The 20,750-nt window shown below is 40.3% G+C and overlaps 2 protein-coding genes across 2 annotated transcripts; both read right to left on the minus strand.

Annotated features, from left to right (window-relative positions):
• Window positions 1–1,261, minus strand: LOC104087856 (uncharacterized). Its single transcript, XM_009592423.3, has one exon. It carries the CDS (start codon window positions 923–925, stop codon window positions 107–109), a length of 819 nt encoding a protein of 272 aa, XP_009590718.1. The 5' UTR covers window positions 926–1,261; the 3' UTR covers window positions 1–106.
• A 12,609-nt stretch (window positions 1,262–13,870) lies between these two features.
• On the minus strand, window positions 13,871–20,250 carry LOC104087857 (protein ALTERED PHOSPHATE STARVATION RESPONSE 1-like). Its single transcript, XM_009592424.4, has 4 exons — window positions 18,594–20,250; window positions 17,878–18,080; window positions 16,880–17,103; window positions 13,871–15,896 (listed from the first exon to the last, which is right to left on the minus strand). Exons 1-4 carry the CDS (start codon window positions 20,089–20,091, stop codon window positions 15,170–15,172), a joined length of 2,652 nt encoding a protein of 883 aa, XP_009590719.1. The 5' UTR covers window positions 20,092–20,250; the 3' UTR covers window positions 13,871–15,169.
• Between the last annotated feature and the right edge of the window lie 500 nt (window positions 20,251–20,750).

Consider the following 20,750-nt stretch of genomic DNA (forward strand, 5'->3'; position numbering starts at 1 on the left):
TGAAGTTAATTTTTGTGTTCATTTTTATGTATATGAATTTACAAGTAGTGCTGTGGTACAAAACTTTTGTATAGCCCTTTGGGCTGTAACATCTATTCTTGACTATCTAATGACTCAAAATATTAAGGAGGGACACTCGGGTTTTGATTAAGCGCCTGAAAAAGCATTCAAGCCCTTGTTCAAGAACCTCAATGGTTGCCTCCATCTCTCGCAACTGATTCTGCAATTCGTCATATGTACCGATATTCTTAGAGCACAAAGCAGCATCAACATTGTCAAATTCATTGGCTTCTACTTCCTCTTTTTTAGAGCGTACAATCTTGGACAACAATGACCAACTACTTGATTGAGATCCAGTACCATTGACATGCAACAACAAGGACTTAAATAGGCCTAAGGTGACTGACTGGACCTCCTTCAACATGCTAACAACAGCCAATGTTTCTGATGCGATGACATTTTTCTTCATCATACCCTTCAAATCTTTGAGTATATTTTGGATCATCTTCTTCGACTTCTTTCTAGAGGTTAAGTAGCTAGAAATAATGTCATTCGTGTTCCGCCTTCTACGAAGAGCAGAAAGAAGGTCTTGTTTGTTTTGCTTTTCATTTGACAAGAGATCTTTGATGGTTGCACAAACGTCTAATACCTTGATGTACCCCTCTAATAATTCATCGCCGTCCAGTGAAATGGCTTGTTGAATATGTGGTAGTTGAAGCAAATCTTCCGTGTAATCAAATAAGTTTCCAAGATCACCTAGTTTGCAGGTGAACGAAGAAAGGCAGGAAGAGGTAGCCTCTAAAGATGTATTCACTCTACACAAGTGTTCATCGAATTGAGACACAATAGGGTGAGATGTGGAGGGAAAGCTGCTAGAACGTGCATGCTTTAGGATAGTTTTCGATCTCAAAGGTGAGGGAACCATTTGTTTTTTTTTTGTTGAAGTAGAGAAAACTATTGGAAGGTGCAATTCTGATTTCTGCTCCTTCTGGCTTTTGTTTCATATAGAAGTAGGGGGACTAGAGAATAGGACTTGAGTTTGATCTAAATCTAACACAAGTTGGGTGCATGTAAACCTGTTAGGGAACTATATCTTTATTAGTGATCTTCTTGTTGGAGACACAAGGAATATTACCAACTCTGCATCCATAAATGGCACTCGTGCACTGCGTTCAATTTTATGCAAATTATCCGCCGGGTGAGTGAAGTATAACGTGACTCTGATTTGAATCAAGCTACCAATAAACCAGCAGTGTTTGGCACAAACATGAGTAGTATTTTTTAAATCATTGCACGATTGAGTAGTCTTGCCAATTTTCATGGATCTTGGGAACCAAATGCCTGGCTATATATCAATGCAAACGCGCACAAAAGATTGACAACTCTGTACACATTAAATGACAGTCTTGGTTTACAAGTAATTTACAATATACTATAGTCTTGCCATTTATCAGTTAGCAGACAAAAAGAATCTTGACAACTCTGTATCCATAAATGGCACTCGTGCTCTTCATTTAATTTCAAGCAAATTATGGGGACACGATGCACTATGAAGAAACAGATAAGAAATGGTGGTAACACTAAAAAGTTTTAAAAAATTAACCACTTATTACTATTTCTTTTGCCAAACATATACTAGTTTGAGACAAAAAGAATCTTGACAACTGCAGGCATAAATGGCACTCGTGCACTTTATTAAATTTCATACAAACAGTGGAAGAAACCCAAAACAGGATGAAGAGTAACGTGGCTTTTATTTGTTTCAAGCTACCACTTAGGCGATGTTTGTGCATGTCTACTTCTATTACAATACATTGGTCAGACACTCAAAAAAAAAAAAAAAACACAGAAGTGCAAGGCATTTAATTAATAGCCAACTTTCCCTGCAAATACTAATCTTCGCCAAGTTTTTGATCAAAAAGAAAAGCACAAATCAATTTAAACTGCTAATTGCACAGAAAGGCATCCGAACATTGCTGATGCTGTCGAAAAGTTTGCAACAGAAAGAATTTTGACAACTCAGTACACATGAAATGACAGTCTTGGTCTACCATTTTTAATGCACAAAACAATTATGCTGGAAGGCCTAAGGTAAAACTAGTCAAGGCAGATTAAATTTCTTAATTTTAACCAAGTACTCTAGATTCCAGTTAAATAACATCTAAATATATTAAATCAAGCAAAGGGAAGGATTGTTGCAGTACCAGAAACTCAACTTGATCTTGTTTTCACTACGTAAAAGCAAAACGTTAAGTAAACTCAAAAAAGGGAGATATTTTTAGCAGCAAAATATGAAGTTGATCTTGTATTCAATGTGATGTATAATATAATATAAAATGTACTAGTGTTACAGTAATACAAAAATTTTGGATAGCCCTTTGGGCTGCAACATCCATTCATGGCTAGCTAGTGATTCAAAATATTGAGGAGAGATACTCTAGTTTTGATTAAACGCCTGAAGAAGCATTCGAGCCCATCTTCAAGAACCTCAATGGTTGCCTCCATCTCTCGCAACTGATTCTGCAATTCTTCGTATTGGCCAGTCTTATTTTGACTGAGAATTGAGCACAAAGCAGCATCAACATTGTCAAAGTCATTGGCTTTTAATTCCTCGTTTTTCGAGGGCATAATCTTGGACAACAATGACCAACTACTTGATTGAGATCCGATTCCATTGATATAGGTCAAAAAGGCCTTAAACAATGAGTCCAGAACCTAAATGTGATTCTTTATGCCAAGCAGAACGGAAATAAGTATAAAAAAAAAAGAGTGACGAGCGCTATACATTATTGGACGTTTTGGGCGCTCTTTAAAAAAGCGCTATACATATAACGTCTTTAATAACAACGTTATATGTATAGCGTTTTTATATACCGCGCTATACACATAAGTATCGTCCCTTCCCTTTCCCCCACGCAGAACCAGAATCCCTCCCTCCATTTTCAAAAATCTTCAGCCCCCCTCTCCCCCCCCCTCCCCCCATTTTGTCGATAAAAAATTCGAGCGGACCCCACCCGTCCCATAAATAGACAAGATTGTTGGTCCCATATCCTAGTCATCCATTCCTATTGTTGTGGTTTGCTTGTTTCGAACTCAAATATTCAATTCTTCAACTTTTCGAAAAACATAAATCGAGGTATTCCGATTTAGTTTAGGTCGAAACTCGTATAAATAATGCATATTAGGTGTTTTGAATGTGTTCCATGTTGTTTTGTATTTTTTTTTGCGTTTAAATTGGTATGCTATTTTTATCCGGATTAAGATATTAGTGTTCTAAAAAAATATGTAAAAATTGAGAAATCATTATTATTTGTTAATAAAAATGTTAATAAATTACTTTTACTATTTTATATGTATTTTCGTGAATGTTTTGTGATTAAAATGTATTTGTTGATTTTATCTAGTTTAGATTATTTATTTGTTTAAAGACTAGTAATATAGTGCTCTTTTAGCTTAGGAAAATATAGAGTCTTTTAGCATAGTATCCCTGTTGTTTAGGTATATCTTATACTGATAGATCAAACACAAACTCTATTCAATATACAAAAATTAATTATTTAATTTACAAACAAACATATAAAATTATGAAACTAACATGTAAAATAATAAAATTGACACATAAAAATTCAGGATAGCTTGGTGCTACTGGGCCTCAAATATCAAGTCTGGAACCCATATGTGAATACTTTGTCCAATTAAATATTGTATAATTATAATAAATAATTATTTAATTTACAAAAAAAACATACAAAATTATGAAACTAATATGTAAAATAATAAAATTGACACATAAAAGAATTCAGGATAGCTTGGTGCTACTGGGCCTCAAATATCGAGCCTGGAACCCATATGTTAATACTCTGTCCAATTAAATATTGTATAATTATAAAAATTAATTATTTAATTTACATAACAAACATACAAAATTTTGAAACTAACATGTAAAATAATAAAATTGACACATACAAGAATTCAGGATAGCTTGGTGCTACTGGGCCTCAAATATCGAGTCTGGAACCCATAGATCTATACTCTATCCAATTAAATATTGTATAACTATAAAAATTAATTATTTAATTTTCAGAATAAACATACAATTAATGCTGTTTAATTTACAGTAGACGATATGGACGTGCCGCCTATGCATCCTGGACCTTTCTGCGATGAGCTATTAGTGTTACGGGGCGATCATAGGTCCGCCCACGTGTGGAAAGGAGAGTTACTGGCCCAGACTCTCCGCGTCAGGAGAGTGGACGACATGCGGGATTTTATGAAGGACAGAGATCTTCATCCCCGTGTAGTCTAGCGCCTGCGGGTTACAGGCTTCTACAGGATTTTGGAGATCGGGCGGCTGCAGCTCGACTGGTCTCTGGTCATGGCCCTGATAGAGCGGTGGCGATCGGAGACGCACATATTCCACCTGCCCATTGGCAAGGCCACCATCACGTTGCAGGACGTGGAGGTTTTATATGGGCTGACCGTTGATGGACTGCCCGTTGCACTGCCTCAGGCCATGAGAGAGATGACGCGTGGGCAGTATTTGGACATGCTGTAGCAGCTCACTGGTTTTAGGCCACAGGATGAGACAGCACACTCAGGGGTCAGTCGCATGAGTTTGACAGCTATTCGATAGCATTTGGAGATATTGCACCCCGACATCACTGGCGAAACAGATGATCTGGATATTCACCGGTATACGAGGTTGTTGTTGCTTCTTATGTTTGGAGGGGTCTTGTTCCCGAACACTTCGGGGAACCTAGTCAGCTTGAGATTTCTTCATCTTCTTCAACGGCTAGATGATTTACCCCAGTACAGCTGGGGTGCTACTGTTCTCGCCTACTTGTACAGGCAGATGTTCCGGGCGAGCATGGGCACCCAACATGACGTATGTGGATTTTTGCCGCTGCTACAGGTGACAACATATTCGAATACTCTATTCATTATAAAATATCTAGTAAAAATTTATCTTAAATTTTACGTCAACTTTGTATGTTAGGTTTGGGCCTGGGAGCGGTTCCTGCAGTTGCAGCCACCTCTACCACTATTACCTCCGGATGTACCACCTCCGTTTCTCCCTCTAGCTAGGAGGTGGGTTCTCCGGCGGGGATACGTACATATCTACGAGGCTCGGCATAATCTCCCCCTTTGTAGGGATTTGTTGGATATGCTAGAGGGCATATAGTTAAATGTATACCTAAGTTTACTTGGTATAGCTTCACATGTGTTGCGCATACTCACATTTTCTGTTGTTATTTAATAGTTCATCTGGACGCCATACAACGACGATTTGATAGGTGGCCTGCCCGATTATTGCTCGGTTGGCCGACTGATTTGGAGCACTTTCGTCCCGCTGATGTGCCTCGATATTGTGGAGCATCATGCCACGGAGCGAGTACTTTGCCATTTTGGCCGTCCGCAGCTTGTACCGAGAGGGCCTATATAGGAGCCCACACATTATCAGCGGGATGATCGTTCCAGGGTGGACGACACATATGTGGCACGGCTAGAGGCGCAGGTCGATACTTGGTACCGGTAAGCTGATCTGATTCACCCCCCCCCTCCCTCACAGAGTCGGACGGATACTATTCATGAGTATATGCCCTGGTACCGCCACGTTACCTGACTTTTCATCAGGAATACCATTCATCGAACTGGCGGTCGGTACATTCCATACGGTCGGCGGCACGAGGCCCTGGTATGTTTTCTGGTATTATTACTTATATAACTGTAACATAGTGTTCTGTAGTTTATATTTTATACATTGTGCAGGCTATTGGCCTATATATAGTCTACTGAATGGGATTGCAGATGCAGCACCATGCCGGCGAGGGAGCGACCGCTTTGCACGATTATGGCCGGTAGGTTGCAGAGGTGGCTGCCCGGACACTGCAGTGAGCCCGAGAGGATCAGCGCTTAGGACACGACCCTGCTTATGTGGCGCCAGAGCAGTACCAGCGAGGTAGGGGTGCCCCACGAGGCAGGGCTGCCCCACAGGGTCGTGGTGGGCGGCGAGGAGGTGGTCCCCAGCAAGGGGACGTTGAGGCCCTTGTTGATGATGTTTATGTTGATCTGCCGGGTGACCTTCACGAGCCGGACGAGTATCCCAGCAGCATGCCATCATACATCCTTGGGCTGCAGCTCACTCCAGGGATTTCGCAGGTGACCCCATCAGGTCCATTATTAACCACGGGTACGGACATTACCGGAGAGGATTGGGATACATACTTCCCAGGCCCATCGACCGCTGCTGAGGATCGGCCGACCCGAGATATGGATAGTGGGCGTCGGCTGTGTTATGGCTCATCATCGAGGGGTGCTGGGGAGCTTTCACAGGTGCAGGTATGTTTTTATTAGTATTTACTTTAAATTTATTTTTTTCTTTTCTCATTTATTTTTCATAAATAACTTTATTAACTTTCTTATTAAGGCTTCATCCTCGCCCGTCACGGAGGCCGCTTTGTGCGATGCTGACCTGGCTGCGACGGATGATTATATTCAGGAGCCCGACGAGATCGTGGTAAGACAATTTAAATTGTTGTGACTTAATATATATTTTCCTATACTGAGCTGACTTATTCTTCTGTAGGTTACTACTGGACCGACGGCCCCTTCTACCGATCCTGCCCGCACTACTGATGATCATGTTGCAGCGCATCCTGCTATATAGAGGTGACGTGATGAGGATGATCCTGATAGCATAACCGGGCGAGATGGGATGCACCTCAGGCCAGCGGCTGCATTGAAGCACACAGGCTGTGGAACACATTGATTTTCTTTCTTTTTTTTGTATTTGATGTAAATAATAGCAACATTTTTTATTGTTTTCGTTATATGCGCATTATGTATATATTTCCCGGGTTCTTCATTATTTTAATACTGCAACACATATACAAACACAACAACTTAACATAATTTAAATTCGGCTCACATAACGAAATACATGGCATGGAAAGCATAAATATAAAATACAACACTCAACACATACATTGATTTGTTTAGTCAACTATTTTTTTCTTCAACCACTCAAATTGATCCAATAACTTATTTTTTTCTTCTTCCACCTCTTTTAGTTTCTCCTTCAACGCCGTAATTTCTCGTGTATACATAACCTCATCACGTTCGTATCTTTTGTTCAAATCATGAATATACTGAAAAGTTTATTTGTAGCATTCCTGCTTACAGGGTTCATCAATCCATACCTCAAAATTGCAAAAAGGTTCATCGGGAATCCTATAAAACTTGTTCACACACATCCAGTATCGGCGCCCAACTTCACCATCATCCCAACAATCCGCCATCATACATTTTTTGCCTCACTGGCACCTTGGTAAATAAAGGCATTCAGACATTTGTTAAAGCGAAAATAAAAACCCTTCTTTTATGGAGAGTTTTGCTATTGCTTATTGTTAAGCGCAGAAAATAACTAGAATGTGCCTGCTATTTATAGGCAAGACAACACACATAACGTAGTATTTAACCGCGCTATGCTAATACATAACGTAGTATTTAACCGCGCAATGCTTCGCGTGTTAAAGATTCTTTCGGATACAAAACAGTTTTTTCGCAGGCGGACAACTTTTCAGTTCGACAAGACAACACACATAATGTAGTATTTAACCGCGCTATGCTTCGCGTGTTAAAGATTCTTTCGGATACAAAACAGCCTTTTCGCAGGCGGGCAGCTTTTCAGTTCTACAAGACAACACACATAACGTAGTATTTAACCGCGCTATGCTAACACATAACGTATTATTTAACCGCGCTATATATATTCACATATTTATCAAAAATCTTTCTCCTCTGACAGTGTAGTTTTCTAATAACAATTTTAGCGTGAAATTCGAAGGTCTACTAAAAAAAAATTCATTTTTTAATCCAATACTATTTTTGATTACATGAACGGGGGGGGGAGAAATTCATTAATTTACTCAACTGAAAAATGGACCATTATCAATAAGATTTAACAATAATGGAAACATAATTTTATTTGATACATCTTGCAACATAAACAAGTACATACACTTATTACAACTACATTACGAAACCCAGTTACTACGTGTATCCTTGATAGTTGGGCACATTAGAAGAACTCCCACCAGGAGCTGGATTACCACTGCCACCCAAACTAGCCAAAGGACATTTTCGACAGTCATGTCCTGTTTGCGAGAATATACCATATTTGCGCGCATAAACGGTATTGCTAACATCCATTTAGTTCTGTATATGCGTTCTCTTCCGCACCTGTATTCGACGCAAAAACTCCTTGTTACACACTATTTTAAATGGTTCCGGCGGCCAATAATGCTCAGCACCCACTGGCTGCAACTGCCCACTATATGTGTTTAAGTATGCAGCAACACTATATTATTTATCAACGTAGTTGGTTGGCCCTAAACCAACATGTTGAAAGCACCTGATGGCATGTGAGCACGGCATGTGGTAGATGGACCATTTCCCACAAGAGCATAACCTTGTAGATTCATTTATGGTATGTACATTATTCCCCCAGTTTTGATGGATAGCAGTGCGAACTTCAAAAATATTTCTGTCGTGATCATACTGTAAAAATGAATGCCAATGTGCTCGTCGCCTGTATTTCTCAAATCTCTTCATCGGCAGTAGCATAAATTCAACACCTCTTTCCATCAATGACGTTGCAGATGCAGCCCTTTCAACAAACCTCTCCGCTATCTGCTTGAACGACATGTGCACCATCGCAGTGACAGGAAATCCTCTTGCCGACTTCAATAACCCGTTGAAAGACTCTGACACATTTATAGTCAGAATTCCCCATCTTCTTCCACCATCCGCATGCAAAGTCCACTTGTCAAGCTCATGTCGATTCAACCAACGATAGGCTCTATCGTCTTCCTTCCTGATAGATTCCATGTGCCTCCGGAATTTATGCTCTTAGTGTTCTATTGCTGCCATCCACATCAAATCATGCAGATCCTTGTTGGGATGTGCCTTCTGGAAATTGACCTTCAGGTGTCTCACACGGTAACTGTGGTAGGCATAAGGCTCTTGCCATGCAGGAAAATTCTCTACAGAACTTAAGATACCACCATGCCGATCAAATATTAGACAAATACCGGAACGTGGTTTGACACCGTGCTCTTTCAAATGGTTAAGAAACAACATCCATGTCTCTTGGCTTTTATTGGAACAAATAGCAAAAGCTAGAGGAAATATTTGTCCATTAGCATCTACTGCAACGGCGATCAATAGCTTGATATCATACTTTCCATAGACATGAGTGCCGTCTATGGATATTACCAGCCGACAATGCGAATAACCATTAATTGCTGGTTTAAATGTCCAAAACACGTAATTGAATATATATTTTGGTCTTCCCGGACTCCGCTCAAGCTTCCATTCAACAATAGTCTCGGGGTTCAAGTGTTGCAGTGCGGCCATGTACCTAGGTAGAGCTGCAAATGAAGTATCCCAGTTACCATAAACAATTTCAAACGCACGTTTGCGCCCGAGAAATGCCTTTCTTTTGGTAATGGTATGGCCATATTCCTGGTGGACTGATGTAATGCACTCTTTGATTTTATACCTTATGGATGCTTCAAGGTGTGGAATAAGGACAAGAAAAATCAAGTCAATATCCAAGTTGTAGTGATTCCCATTGAATGTGTCAATTTCACATCTGTGGGTGGGAATATATTTACCCACTTTTCACAGACATGTGTTCTTCTTGCTTGCACGCAGCATCCAATGACAACCCGTAAACCATCTGCGGCAAACAACCTTGTATACATCCAGACTTGACTCCCATACCGTCATCTCACGACACTCTTTTACGCTGTATATTTTCGCCGCCCTGCTTAGGCGCGCTTTATCAGAAAAAAGCATGCCCTTTGCTAACACCGTTGGTCTAGAATCATCCCACATTGCTATCCCAATTTCATCAAAATCCTTTGTGAGAGCATCCACATCCATCATACTTGGCAAATGATCAAGGTAGGGAATCTTCCTTGAATGAAATGGCACTTGGGACTCGTACACTCTTGGTCTAACGGGGGGTGGAGCATACTCCCTCGTCAAATCAGGTCCTTCATTCTCTTCCTCCTCATCACCATCCTCACGAGGGAAGGGTGTGTCATCTCCGGAATCATCGGCATTGTTGTCATAATCACTGTTCTCTTCCTCACTCTGTGCATCTGCCAGATCCCGATTTAATATGTCGTCTTCGGGAAATTGAATCAGGACAGGTGATTCAACTTGCTCGTTTTCACTGCACAAACAACAAAATAATAAGCTACTCAAATTAATAAATACTTTCCATATAGCTGTATTACTTCGCTTTACAAGTCATAATATGTTGACATTCCTTGATGGACATTATCCTGTTGGCGATGACTCCGGGATGGACCACCATGATCCAACACACCAGAATTACACATATTCCAACTGGGCGTGAGTTCATAACTTGTAAAAGTCATATTTGGCCGGTACCCCCTTTGAAATATATGAGTGTTAATACAAATTCAATACAACAAAAATATATATCGTAACACTAAGAAAAATTAAAGTTTACCACTCGTCTTGTGGATTATGTAAAGCAGGAGAGAAATTATTTCCTCGCTCCTCATTCTCCTGTGGTGATAAGTTTAAATCAGGCCAAACTCTTTCAGCCAAAACCTGTCCGGCAAAAACTGCTCCAGAATAACCACCCGACGACTGAGAGTTATCCCTGCTATGCTCAACCTCATTATTGCGAGCGTCTTCGACCTTGACGTACATTTCCAACAGTTTTATCACAAGCAATTCCCGGTATTCATCCGGAGTCCTTAAAAAATCCCTCAAAGTTTCATCATTGTCGATGTTAAACTCAGTGTAACAAGTAACCCCTTGCGGAATGACGGAATACATATATCTTCCGGTTACTTTAAGGTTCACCGAACGTTTCCTCACACTCATTTTTTTACATAACAACGATACCAATGTATCGTACTCCATTGTAAGTGGCAACTTAACATGACACTGTGGAGATAAACTATAGCTCACAGTGTTATTCGCTACCACAACCTCACCCCCCAATATAATGAAACCCTTACTTTTCGCTCTTCAGACATTATGAAAAAATGCTTGAGAATTTAACAAGAAGAAAATTTTTAACAGGAGTTACGAATATTTTTGAATGGATTTTTGTAAAATCCTAACGCCTTTAAATAAGGCAATGTCTAGCTCGGGGGGTGAATATTTTTAGGTATAGCGCTCTTTTAAAGGGCGCTATACCCATTTGAATTATTGTTATGTCAGTTAAAAGTGCTATACATATAGTGTTGTTATTAAAGGCGTTATATGTATAGCGCTTTTTTAAAGAGCGCTATACCTTAACGTCCAAAACGTCTGTTAATGTATAGCGCTCTTTAAAAGAGCGTTATACATAAATAAGTCACTCTTTGTTTTTACACTTATTTCCGTCCTACTTGGCAAAAAGAACCACATTTAGGTTCTGGACTCTTAAACAATCCTAGAGTGACTGACTGGACCTCCTGCAATTCTCCAACAACAGCCAATGGTTCAGGCTTTTTTAATGCGCAGGTATTTTCATTCATCATACTCTTCAAACTTTTAAGGATGTTTTGGATCATCTTTTTGGACTTCCTTCTAGAGGTTAGATAGCCAGAAATTTCATCCATATTCCGTCTCCTACGAAGAGCTGAAAGAAGTTCTTGTTTATTTTGCCTTTCATTTGATAAGAGATCTTTAATGGTGGCACAAACGTCTAATATCTTGAGGTACCCCTCTAATAATACATTGGCGTCCAGTGAATTAATGTATTGTTGAAAGTGTGGTAGTTGAAGCAAATCTTCCGCGTAATCAAATAAGTTTTCAAGATCACCTAGTCAGCAGGCGAAAGATGAAAGACAAGAAGAGGTAGCCTCTGAAGATGATTTCACTCTACACAAGTTCTCATCGAATTGAGACACGATAGGGTGAGATGTGGAGGGAAAACTACTAGAACGAGCATGCTTTAGGGAGATTTTTGATCTCAAAGGCGAGGGAGCCATTCGTTTTTTTTTTCTTGTTGAAGTTGAGAATTAAGACTATTGGAAGGTGCAATTCTAAATTCTGCTCCTTCTTCTGGCCCTTGCTTCATATATATAGAACTAGGGGGCTAGAAAAAGGACTTGACTTTTGATCTAAGATCTAACAAGCCAACTAGTTATTCTAGGCGATGTCTGTGCCATGCCTCCTCCCACCATAACATACACCACATATTCTTCTTTTTATTTATAAAAATGATTCCCCCCACGATTGGGTTAAGCAATTTGAGTGCATGTAAACATGTTAGGTAACTATATTATCGTCGTGTTGGAGACAAAAGGAATAGTAACAACTCTGTATTCAAAAATGGAACGGCTATGTTTGTGCTCTGTCTCCTACCTTCAGCTAAGGTGACTACATATATCGTGATTGCAATTAAGACCCTGCCTCTTCAAATAAAGAAAAGCCTATCTTAATGCAATTACTCACTCTTTTGCTGCACATGGATGATCTGCAATTTTAAATGTGGAATCAAATTTGAATGCATTATGGAATAAGTAAATGTTCTGAGTTTCAGCATACAAGTATTAAGAGACACATGATACCTCCTTGAAAGTTGCGACCTGGGATAACAACGTACTACTTTCTTCTCTATATATACAGGAAACAAAGATACAACTATCCGTTCTTTCGAACAAAAGCAGACAAGGCAACCTGGGACAAGTGCGAAAAAACAAACACATAGCCTTGGAATTCAGTTGTGCGTGCTTGCCCATAGTGCATATACAGTAATTCAGAAATCAAAACTTTTGCAATCATGTTTTGAGTCCATCAACGGAATAATACTAAAATTAGTCCCTTGTTGAATTTTCAACATGTCCACTAATTAAATGACATACGCAGGTCTTAAATATGATATTACAGAATCAACGTTGTCAATGTAGTCCAATTGCCTGCCGGAGAGGATCGACGAATTAACCAAATTATGGAATGAAAATTTACTTCTGAATCACTCGTTGTAAACAATGATGCACCTAGTGCCACACGTGGACATGAGGGCGACATTTAATGATACTTATTAGAGTTGTCAAGATTCCAATTCCCTCTGAGAAGACTATCACCAAAGATCCGTATATTTTTCCAAATTGTTTGATGAAAAAGGGAACACATGAGATCAATTTAAACAGAAAGGCTTTCACTTGCCTGATGATGAAAACGTGAATGGTTGGGATCTTGAATTCAAACCTTGAGAATGTAGAATGGTAGGGAGCACTTTACCCCCTAACCAGTGTGAGTTCGAATTAGTGGGACCAATGATCCTCGGATTAAAAAAATCTAGCTTGTTTTGCTACTGCTGTATGATGCAATTGTACATCCTGCAATTTTTTTTTCCATTTCTTTGAAGGATCCTAATAAGAAGTCTTATTAGAGTTAGAAATGTGGCAACATCTGCAGAACGTTATGTTTGAGGCTTCAGAAACTTTTCTCACATTATGGTTGGTTGTAAGGAGGAGGGCCCAAAAAGATGTTGGATTGTTCAATTCAAAAGAAAAATTGATTTGCGCACTTAACTAATCTGTGACGTTATTTGTGAGAAGGATAGAGTGTCTCAATGACTTTAAGATAGAATCGGCAATCATGACTCGATGACCAAACTCAACAAATTTGAACATGACAAAATGTTATATTGTTACTGGTCCTATGTTGTAAGTTGACTGGAAGGCATATATTCTCTGTGCAACTTTTTCCGTTAGCCTTTCTAATCCCTTAATCGTGATGTACCCCTTTACCTTTTAATCTGCAATCTCACTTTTATTTTTTTTATAAATGTGGTACCAAATTTCGGAAAACAGCAGATCTTATCATATTCAGAAATACGAACATTTTATTAACTCTGGTATAACGATGTATTCAACACACCTCACCTCAAATCCAGAAAACCTTTGCGTTATGGACAACCAAAACGACTTACGGTTAGCAGGTTCTGAGTTAGCTTAAGTTGAAATATAATAAATCTGGGTTATCTATACAGCCCTATACATACCTAATTCAAGATATAGATTATTATCAGAATTTAAAGAACATGGCCCCTATACAACAATCTGAATACAACTAACTTATGAATATTATGCCTCTATTCTCAGGCAATGTCCGGTGCCAGGCAACCAGCAGTCCAAATGACTTGCATACCCGAACAGCATCTTCTCAACCAGTAGTCTTGATCCAATTGAAATGTCCAAAGTACGGTAAGCCTCAGAATGAACAACTCCTCAACCTCCCTCTTAAGGCAGCCTGAACAAACTATATCCCAAACTCCTGAGTTTCATATTTCCGGACAAACGTCTCAATCTTCTTTTCATTGAGGCAGACGGCCTCCGCTTGCAGTTTAGATGCCACCTCTACTTGCTTATTCGTGTTACTATCACAAGAATGAAGCATCTATCCGAACACGACCTGTCATCACTCAGATATCTCCAACAATCAGTTTCTCAATACCAATCAACAGCTGCTCCAGGAGGACAGAGCACAAAGTCTCCAGCCTGGCTCAATTTAGTCGGTGCCACCTAAGCTGCCCCGGGAACCGGTCTGGCCACCACATAGGACGCACTTGAAGCCTAAGTGGTGCCAATGGGGCAAACTACCACCATGCCAACGCTAACAAATACTCGCATTTAACAGAAGCATGATGTTTCATAATTTACGCCTGCAGTAGCTCAGGATTAGTGACTTGAACATTGGTGCCTATCCTAGGGATTTAACCCCCTCCTCCTTTCAGGTTCATAGCTAGTCTGACGCGGAACCCTACCACTGAAAAACAGCATACTTTATACTGCATCAGTTATTGTAATATTCAAGATCCAAGGAGACTTCTAAAACAGGAGATTCAAGAATATCTGTCCTGAATATCAGCAAAAAGTTTCCATTGCAATAACCTCGAAGGCACATCATCAGTATTACAGCTGCCATAAATCTCTCTTCCCAGCTGAAACTGATTGAGCTGTGATTACGCTACAGCGAGAGCAGAGAAAGCCAACAAGGTCTCTGTTGCTCCATCTCACATTGTTCCCCAGCCTGGAAATTGAATAACCTCCGATATTAGCGTAATAACAGGCACCAAGAAGGTATAACCTTTTCAAGGTAATGCAACAACAATTTTTCATGCTATTCAAGCCAGATTATCCTCTTCAATCCGTTGCAGAAGCTCCTCGTAAACCTTCAAGGATTTGGCAGTAAACCTTTCCATGGCCTCCAAAATATGTCTCAGACCAAGCTGAAGACTACTATTTTTGCTTGTTTCACTCTGGTACACGACATGCCTATTTAGTGAGAGACCACTTTCATCCCCAGAAACGAGTACTATTCTTTTGCCCAGTGCATGAATCTCCTTTTGTATCTTCTGGTCCTCTCTCTCCAGGTTCTTCACTTTTCTCTCCATGTCCTTGTTCACCATCATCCTTTGCCGCACTTCCAGTTTATCTCGCTCCCAGAGCTGAAGGACATTAGTTGCAAAATCTCGCATACAGTCAATGACCTCTTTCTCAGAAACTCCTTCAATGGTTTGTGACCACTGATTACAAATGACAAAAATTGGGGGAGCACCAATCCTTCCGGGAGAGAAGGGAACTCTTCCATCGGGTGTTTCTTCAGGCACATACAGAAGACATTTCATGAGCCAAGAGTTTAGAGCTCTCACATAACCTTTCTGTGCATTCACCAAGCAAGAGAATCTCAAAGTCCAGTGCAAAAGCTCCTGTTCAAGCTCCAGAGTGGCTTCGAGATGTGCATCACTGAAGTGTTTGTGAGATGCAATGGCATCTAATCGTTTGGCTTCTCCAATAGCCTGGCATTGGCTACGATGACACTCAAGCATGCCTTTCCACATTTTACTTAACCTACATAGAGAATCCACACGAGAAACTTACATTAGATAACTAATTGTCCTAGAATGAGATAAAAGTTCAGCGGAAAAATCTGAGACTGGTCCAACAGTACTAGAAATAGGCACTATATCAAGATAAATCCCCAAAAGTTAATCGCGCAGCTGTGTCTGATTGATGCATTTGCAACTCCAGAAGTTGGATCCAGTTTTAGCGAAAGCAAGAATCCCCTTTAGGAGTATCACAAGCAGCTAAACATTTACATTCACCCTTAACTTTCTAATAAAGACAATCTATAATGGCATTTGAAGGCTGAATATGTCGGTCATTGCTGCCACATCCTAATAAACAAGCCAATTCTTTTATTTATATTTTTGAATGAAGTGCGCTATAATACTTACATAAAGCTGGGAACACCAAAAACCTCCCCTATACAAGTGGTATTTCGAAAAGTAAACCTACAAAAAGACATGATTCTCTATGAAAGAAATCTTCAATACCAGTTGGAACTCATGGGGTGCACCCAAAGAAACTGGGATTACGAAGATATTTCTCAAATGTACAAAATCATTGTCTACCCCCTCAAAGCTAGGAATAAACAAGCCAATTTGAATTGCACAAAGAGCAGTTTTAGGCAGTTACCATATGCTTGTAGCACGCTTAATAGAAGTACTTGACAAACTCATCACAAGTAATTCTTTAAAAGCTTTCATCTTTACGGGAGGATACTGGAAACAAGAACCTCGCATTTGGATCCAAATCAATTTTTTGAAATCATTCATGGAGATCAATATACAAGACCTTAGATGATGCAGTAGCTTGGAGGCATACAATGATGTCATTACAAAAACCTAGCAGTACAAATCAGAAACAATTCTTCTCTTCCATGTAGTGCATTTACGCAATCTAATGATAGGCAAACCAGATAGAGAATTCTTTAAAATCTCATTAAACAAAAGGTATCCGTTTTACCCGGAAGACTTGGAAAAAAGACGTACCCCTGAATAAACTCATTCAGTTGCGGCCATAACTCTTCATCCCTAATCTTGTTTATCTTCTCAGAGATCTTGTCAACAACCTGAATCGCGATTCTAATTTTTGTGGAGAGACTTCTAACCAATCGCCTTGTCATGTCAACCTTGTGAGCCTCAGCACCCTTTTGATCTAATCGCTTTAGCTTTTCAGATTTTCTTTCATGAAGTACCCTTATCTTCTCCTCGGACTGCACCAGAATAAGCAAGGTAAGTACACACTGTCAGTATACAGTATATGTTTAAGGCAATATGAATTACACCTAGCACTATAGTTGTTCATATGTTTAACACAATATGAATTACACGTAGCACTACAGCGACCTTTGTCTTGTGGTAGAGGGTGCGATCGAAGGGGAGCAATTTATAAATTCCAATTGCAACAGAAGGAAAAAAAATACTCAAAGGACTCTTTAAGGCCGGCCAAAAATGACAAGGAACGTTATCCATCACAAACCGGGGGAATAGCAGGTGCATGCTACAAAATCTGTAAGAGAATCAAATCACCCAGAAAGAGGAAATACAAGCAACACTAGACACAGAAGAACGTATAGTAACAACCATAACTGAAGTTCGCAACTTCTCTTAAAGTGAGACCAACATGACTACAGATGAAGATTAAACATTAGCAAACAACAGTAATGATAACAAGTACAGATGTATGGCATTAGCATATCTCTGGAATCTGGATTTTCAAAGGTTTTTTGAGATTGTCCACAAAGATTCTAATGTACCACATCCCAAGTATCCACTTAATTACCACTTGCAAGACACACCAAAACACAGAAAGAGACAATAATCACAGATGGGGAAGAAACGATTTTAAATCCTCTAATTAATTGAGCTATTCAGAGAGCAAGCAAAACAGACCGGTAAACTCTGCCCTCCAAAAGAAGATGTCGTCCAAAGCATCATAAAGCAAACAATGAAAAGAAATAGAGTGAACCTACAAAAGAAAACAATACCTTAACCTCCTGATACAGCTTCTTCTCCCAGAGGTGCAGCTTATTTAACGTTGAAGAAAGGTTCCTGTACCTTGAAGTAACATCTCCTTCCACATCTGAAGCAGCAGGATCAGCGATCTGAATCTCAGCACTCTTTGAAGTAGAAGTTTGTGACGAGACTACAGATAACGAAGGAGTAATTGCATGCAACATCTTGGAAGAAACTGTCTCCACAAATTCCCATGAAATATAAGTTAAAATCAACTGAAACAACCTCAAACATCAACCAAATCAACTTACTACCATGTCCAGTACACTTTGACATAGCAAGACTTAGCTTTTATTCATAAACAATCCAATATTATCATCTGCAAGGCTCAAGGGCATAATGACAAACTCTTTTGCGGAGAATAGGATAAAAAATTGTAACTTGATAAAAAAACAACTATGCTTCAATCCCACACAAGTTGGGATCAGTTATATGAATCCTCACTATCCTCACCGATCATGCTACTCCTAATTAAACTCATCTCAAGCCAATATTATATGCAAATACACACTATAAGTTCTCTATATTTTGTAAATATATATGTTTTAAGGCTAAACCCCCCTACTATAAAGCATAGGACCTACGGTAAAAGTGCTAACATGTCTAAAAATCATAACGTGACATCACAATTGAATACCTCGATACGTGGAAGGCATAATAACCAAAACTTAAGATCACACTGAAGTACCTTGATAGGAGGCATGCTTACGATTGTGGGGAAGCTTTCCGGCCTCGAGTATCTTGGCAAGCTCATTCCCAGATTCAGAAGCTCGCTCAAATTGAACTTGTATCTCTTTCACAACATCAGAATCGTCCTTAAATGCACGAGCTCTAACATTTCCACCATGTCCCCCTGACTTACTTCTGTCCTCATCTACCACTTTCTTATCCACAACGTGCACCTCATACTCCACCTCCTGCTCATTCTCAACTGACCCACTTGGCCTCCCACGGTATAACGACTCTGTATCAGTTTGCTTCTCCCCTTCCTCCTCTGCCACTGCCTTTGAATAGTTCTCTCCGCCACCTCCTCCATCGCCGTCGACAAACTTCTGACGTCCATGAACTTCCTTAACAACTTCATGCTCAAAAATCTCGTCTTCCAAATCAGGAATACCCTCTTCTTCCCTCACCTCTCTCGAGTCTCGGCTTGGCGTATAAGGTGTAGGGTAATTATTATTCTCAAAAGTCTCGAAAGGGTTCAGAAAATCCCAAGGTGAACTCCTCGGTGGAGATGGCGGAGGCGGTGGCGGTTTCGAAGTCGAAGGCCCAGCTCTAGACGGCCCCAGCGGCGGAGATGAAACACCGTACGGCCTTTGCATCGACGAGGGAAAAAAACTGTCACCGTAATTGGGATACTCCGGGTAATTGTAGTTAGAATTAGGGTTGTTGCTATTCGGATAAGGATAAGGGTAATAGGAAGAGGAGCCTTCATCCATACGAACAGTCTCGGAACTCATCGGCCGTTGTTGATAGGTCACCGACGGCGTCGCTTGCTTCCTCATGAAATTCATATGCATATACCCCCCACCACCCCCTCCAACTTGATACGGTGCACCATACCCACTACCTGCACCAACCTGATATGGTGCTCCGAACCCGCCACCAGCTCCGACTTGATACGGTGCTCCGAACCCGCCACCCGCTCCGACTTGATACGGTGCTCCGGACCCGCCATCCGCTCCGACTTGATACGGCGCTCCGAACCCCCCTAGGGTTTCGTGATCAGCATAAGCGAACTGATTATTAACGTGAGTAGGGGTTTCCGTATGGCGGTGATGCAAAGACTCTGAACCGGAGTCATCATCTTCCGAACCAGACTCAGAATGGAAATGAAGATGTGAACCGGAACTAGAGTGAGAATCGTGATGTTTGTGAATTGCCTTTTTTGCTGGTGGGGAAGAAGAAGAAGAAGGTTCTGGAAGGTCTACTCCAGCTTTGCGGTGAGAAGGGAGATTGAGAACAGGAGAAAGAGGACTATCGGAGGAAGACGCAGTAGAAAGATCGAGATCATGTTGGAAGAACCGGTGAAGAGAAACGCCGACGGCTTTTAAAGAGTGAAGATAAGCTACATGGGCTTCAGCAAAAGCGTAACGGTGGTGAATAGCTTCGTCTAGAAAGGCGCAACGTTCACGGCAGAGTGCCACCGCCGGTAAGTCATCATGCTTTGAGGTTGCGCACCCCATAATTTCAAATAATAAAATTGGGATTTAGTGATTATTGCCCATGGAATAAAAAAAGGGGGGATTTATTTTAGGAAATAAAGAAAGAGAAGGCATGGTGAAGGATAGAGTGGGAGAAACAGAGAAGGATGGATCAACGAATGGACGGTAAAGAGAAAGAGCAAGAAGCATCCCCCACCCACCCAGTTACAACACACACCCCCCCCCTCAATTTGAGGGACAAAGATGGAATCTTTGCCAGCAGTGATTTCGTCTGTTTATAGGCACCAGCAAGATAATATAAGAAGGAAATAAAGAGGAAAGTATTTGCTGTTGCTTTTCCTTTTCAACAATTTAGCGAGATTAATAATGCTTATTTTAGGTGATAAAATGTCACTTAGCATGTAATCTGAATTTTTAACCTACTCCAGATAAAGATAAAGTAGCTTACTAACAAAAGGACATTTCTCTCATAATAATGGGTTAGAGATTGGACGAAACGCAACACGTAAGTGGTGTAAATCGGGACAGGGGGTGAAATACAGAAGAAATGATAAGTGTCGGTGAAGATTGCAAATATTAGATAAATATTACTACTTCCTCCAGTTCTTTTCATTTCATACAATAATATTTGACAGAGCAGCAGAGTTAAAAATAATAAGAAAGATTTTTGATGCATCCTA

Source organism: Nicotiana tomentosiformis, chromosome 1 (genome assembly GCF_000390325.3).
Source record: "Nicotiana tomentosiformis chromosome 1, ASM39032v3, whole genome shotgun sequence".
Classification (NCBI taxonomy): Eukaryota; Viridiplantae; Streptophyta; class Magnoliopsida; order Solanales; family Solanaceae; genus Nicotiana; species Nicotiana tomentosiformis.

Excerpts from the sequence above, each read along its gene's own strand:
- LOC104087857 (XM_009592424.4), bottom strand. The coding sequence starts at position 20,091 with ATGGGGTGCGCAACCTCAAAGCATGATGACTTACCGGCGGTGGCACTC. Across the intron at positions 18,081-18,593 it reads TAAGCATGCCTCCTATCAAG|TTTCTTCCAAGATGTTGCAT; the intron begins GTACTTCAGTGT and ends TTGTGGAGACAG. Across the intron at positions 17,104-17,877 it reads AGCTGTATCAGGAGGTTAAG|TCCGAGGAGAAGATAAGGGT; the intron begins GTATTGTTTTCT and ends ATTCTGGTGCAG.
- LOC104087856 (XM_009592423.3), bottom strand. The coding sequence starts at position 925 with ATGGTTCCCTCACCTTTGAGATCGAAAACTATCCTAAAGCATGCACGT.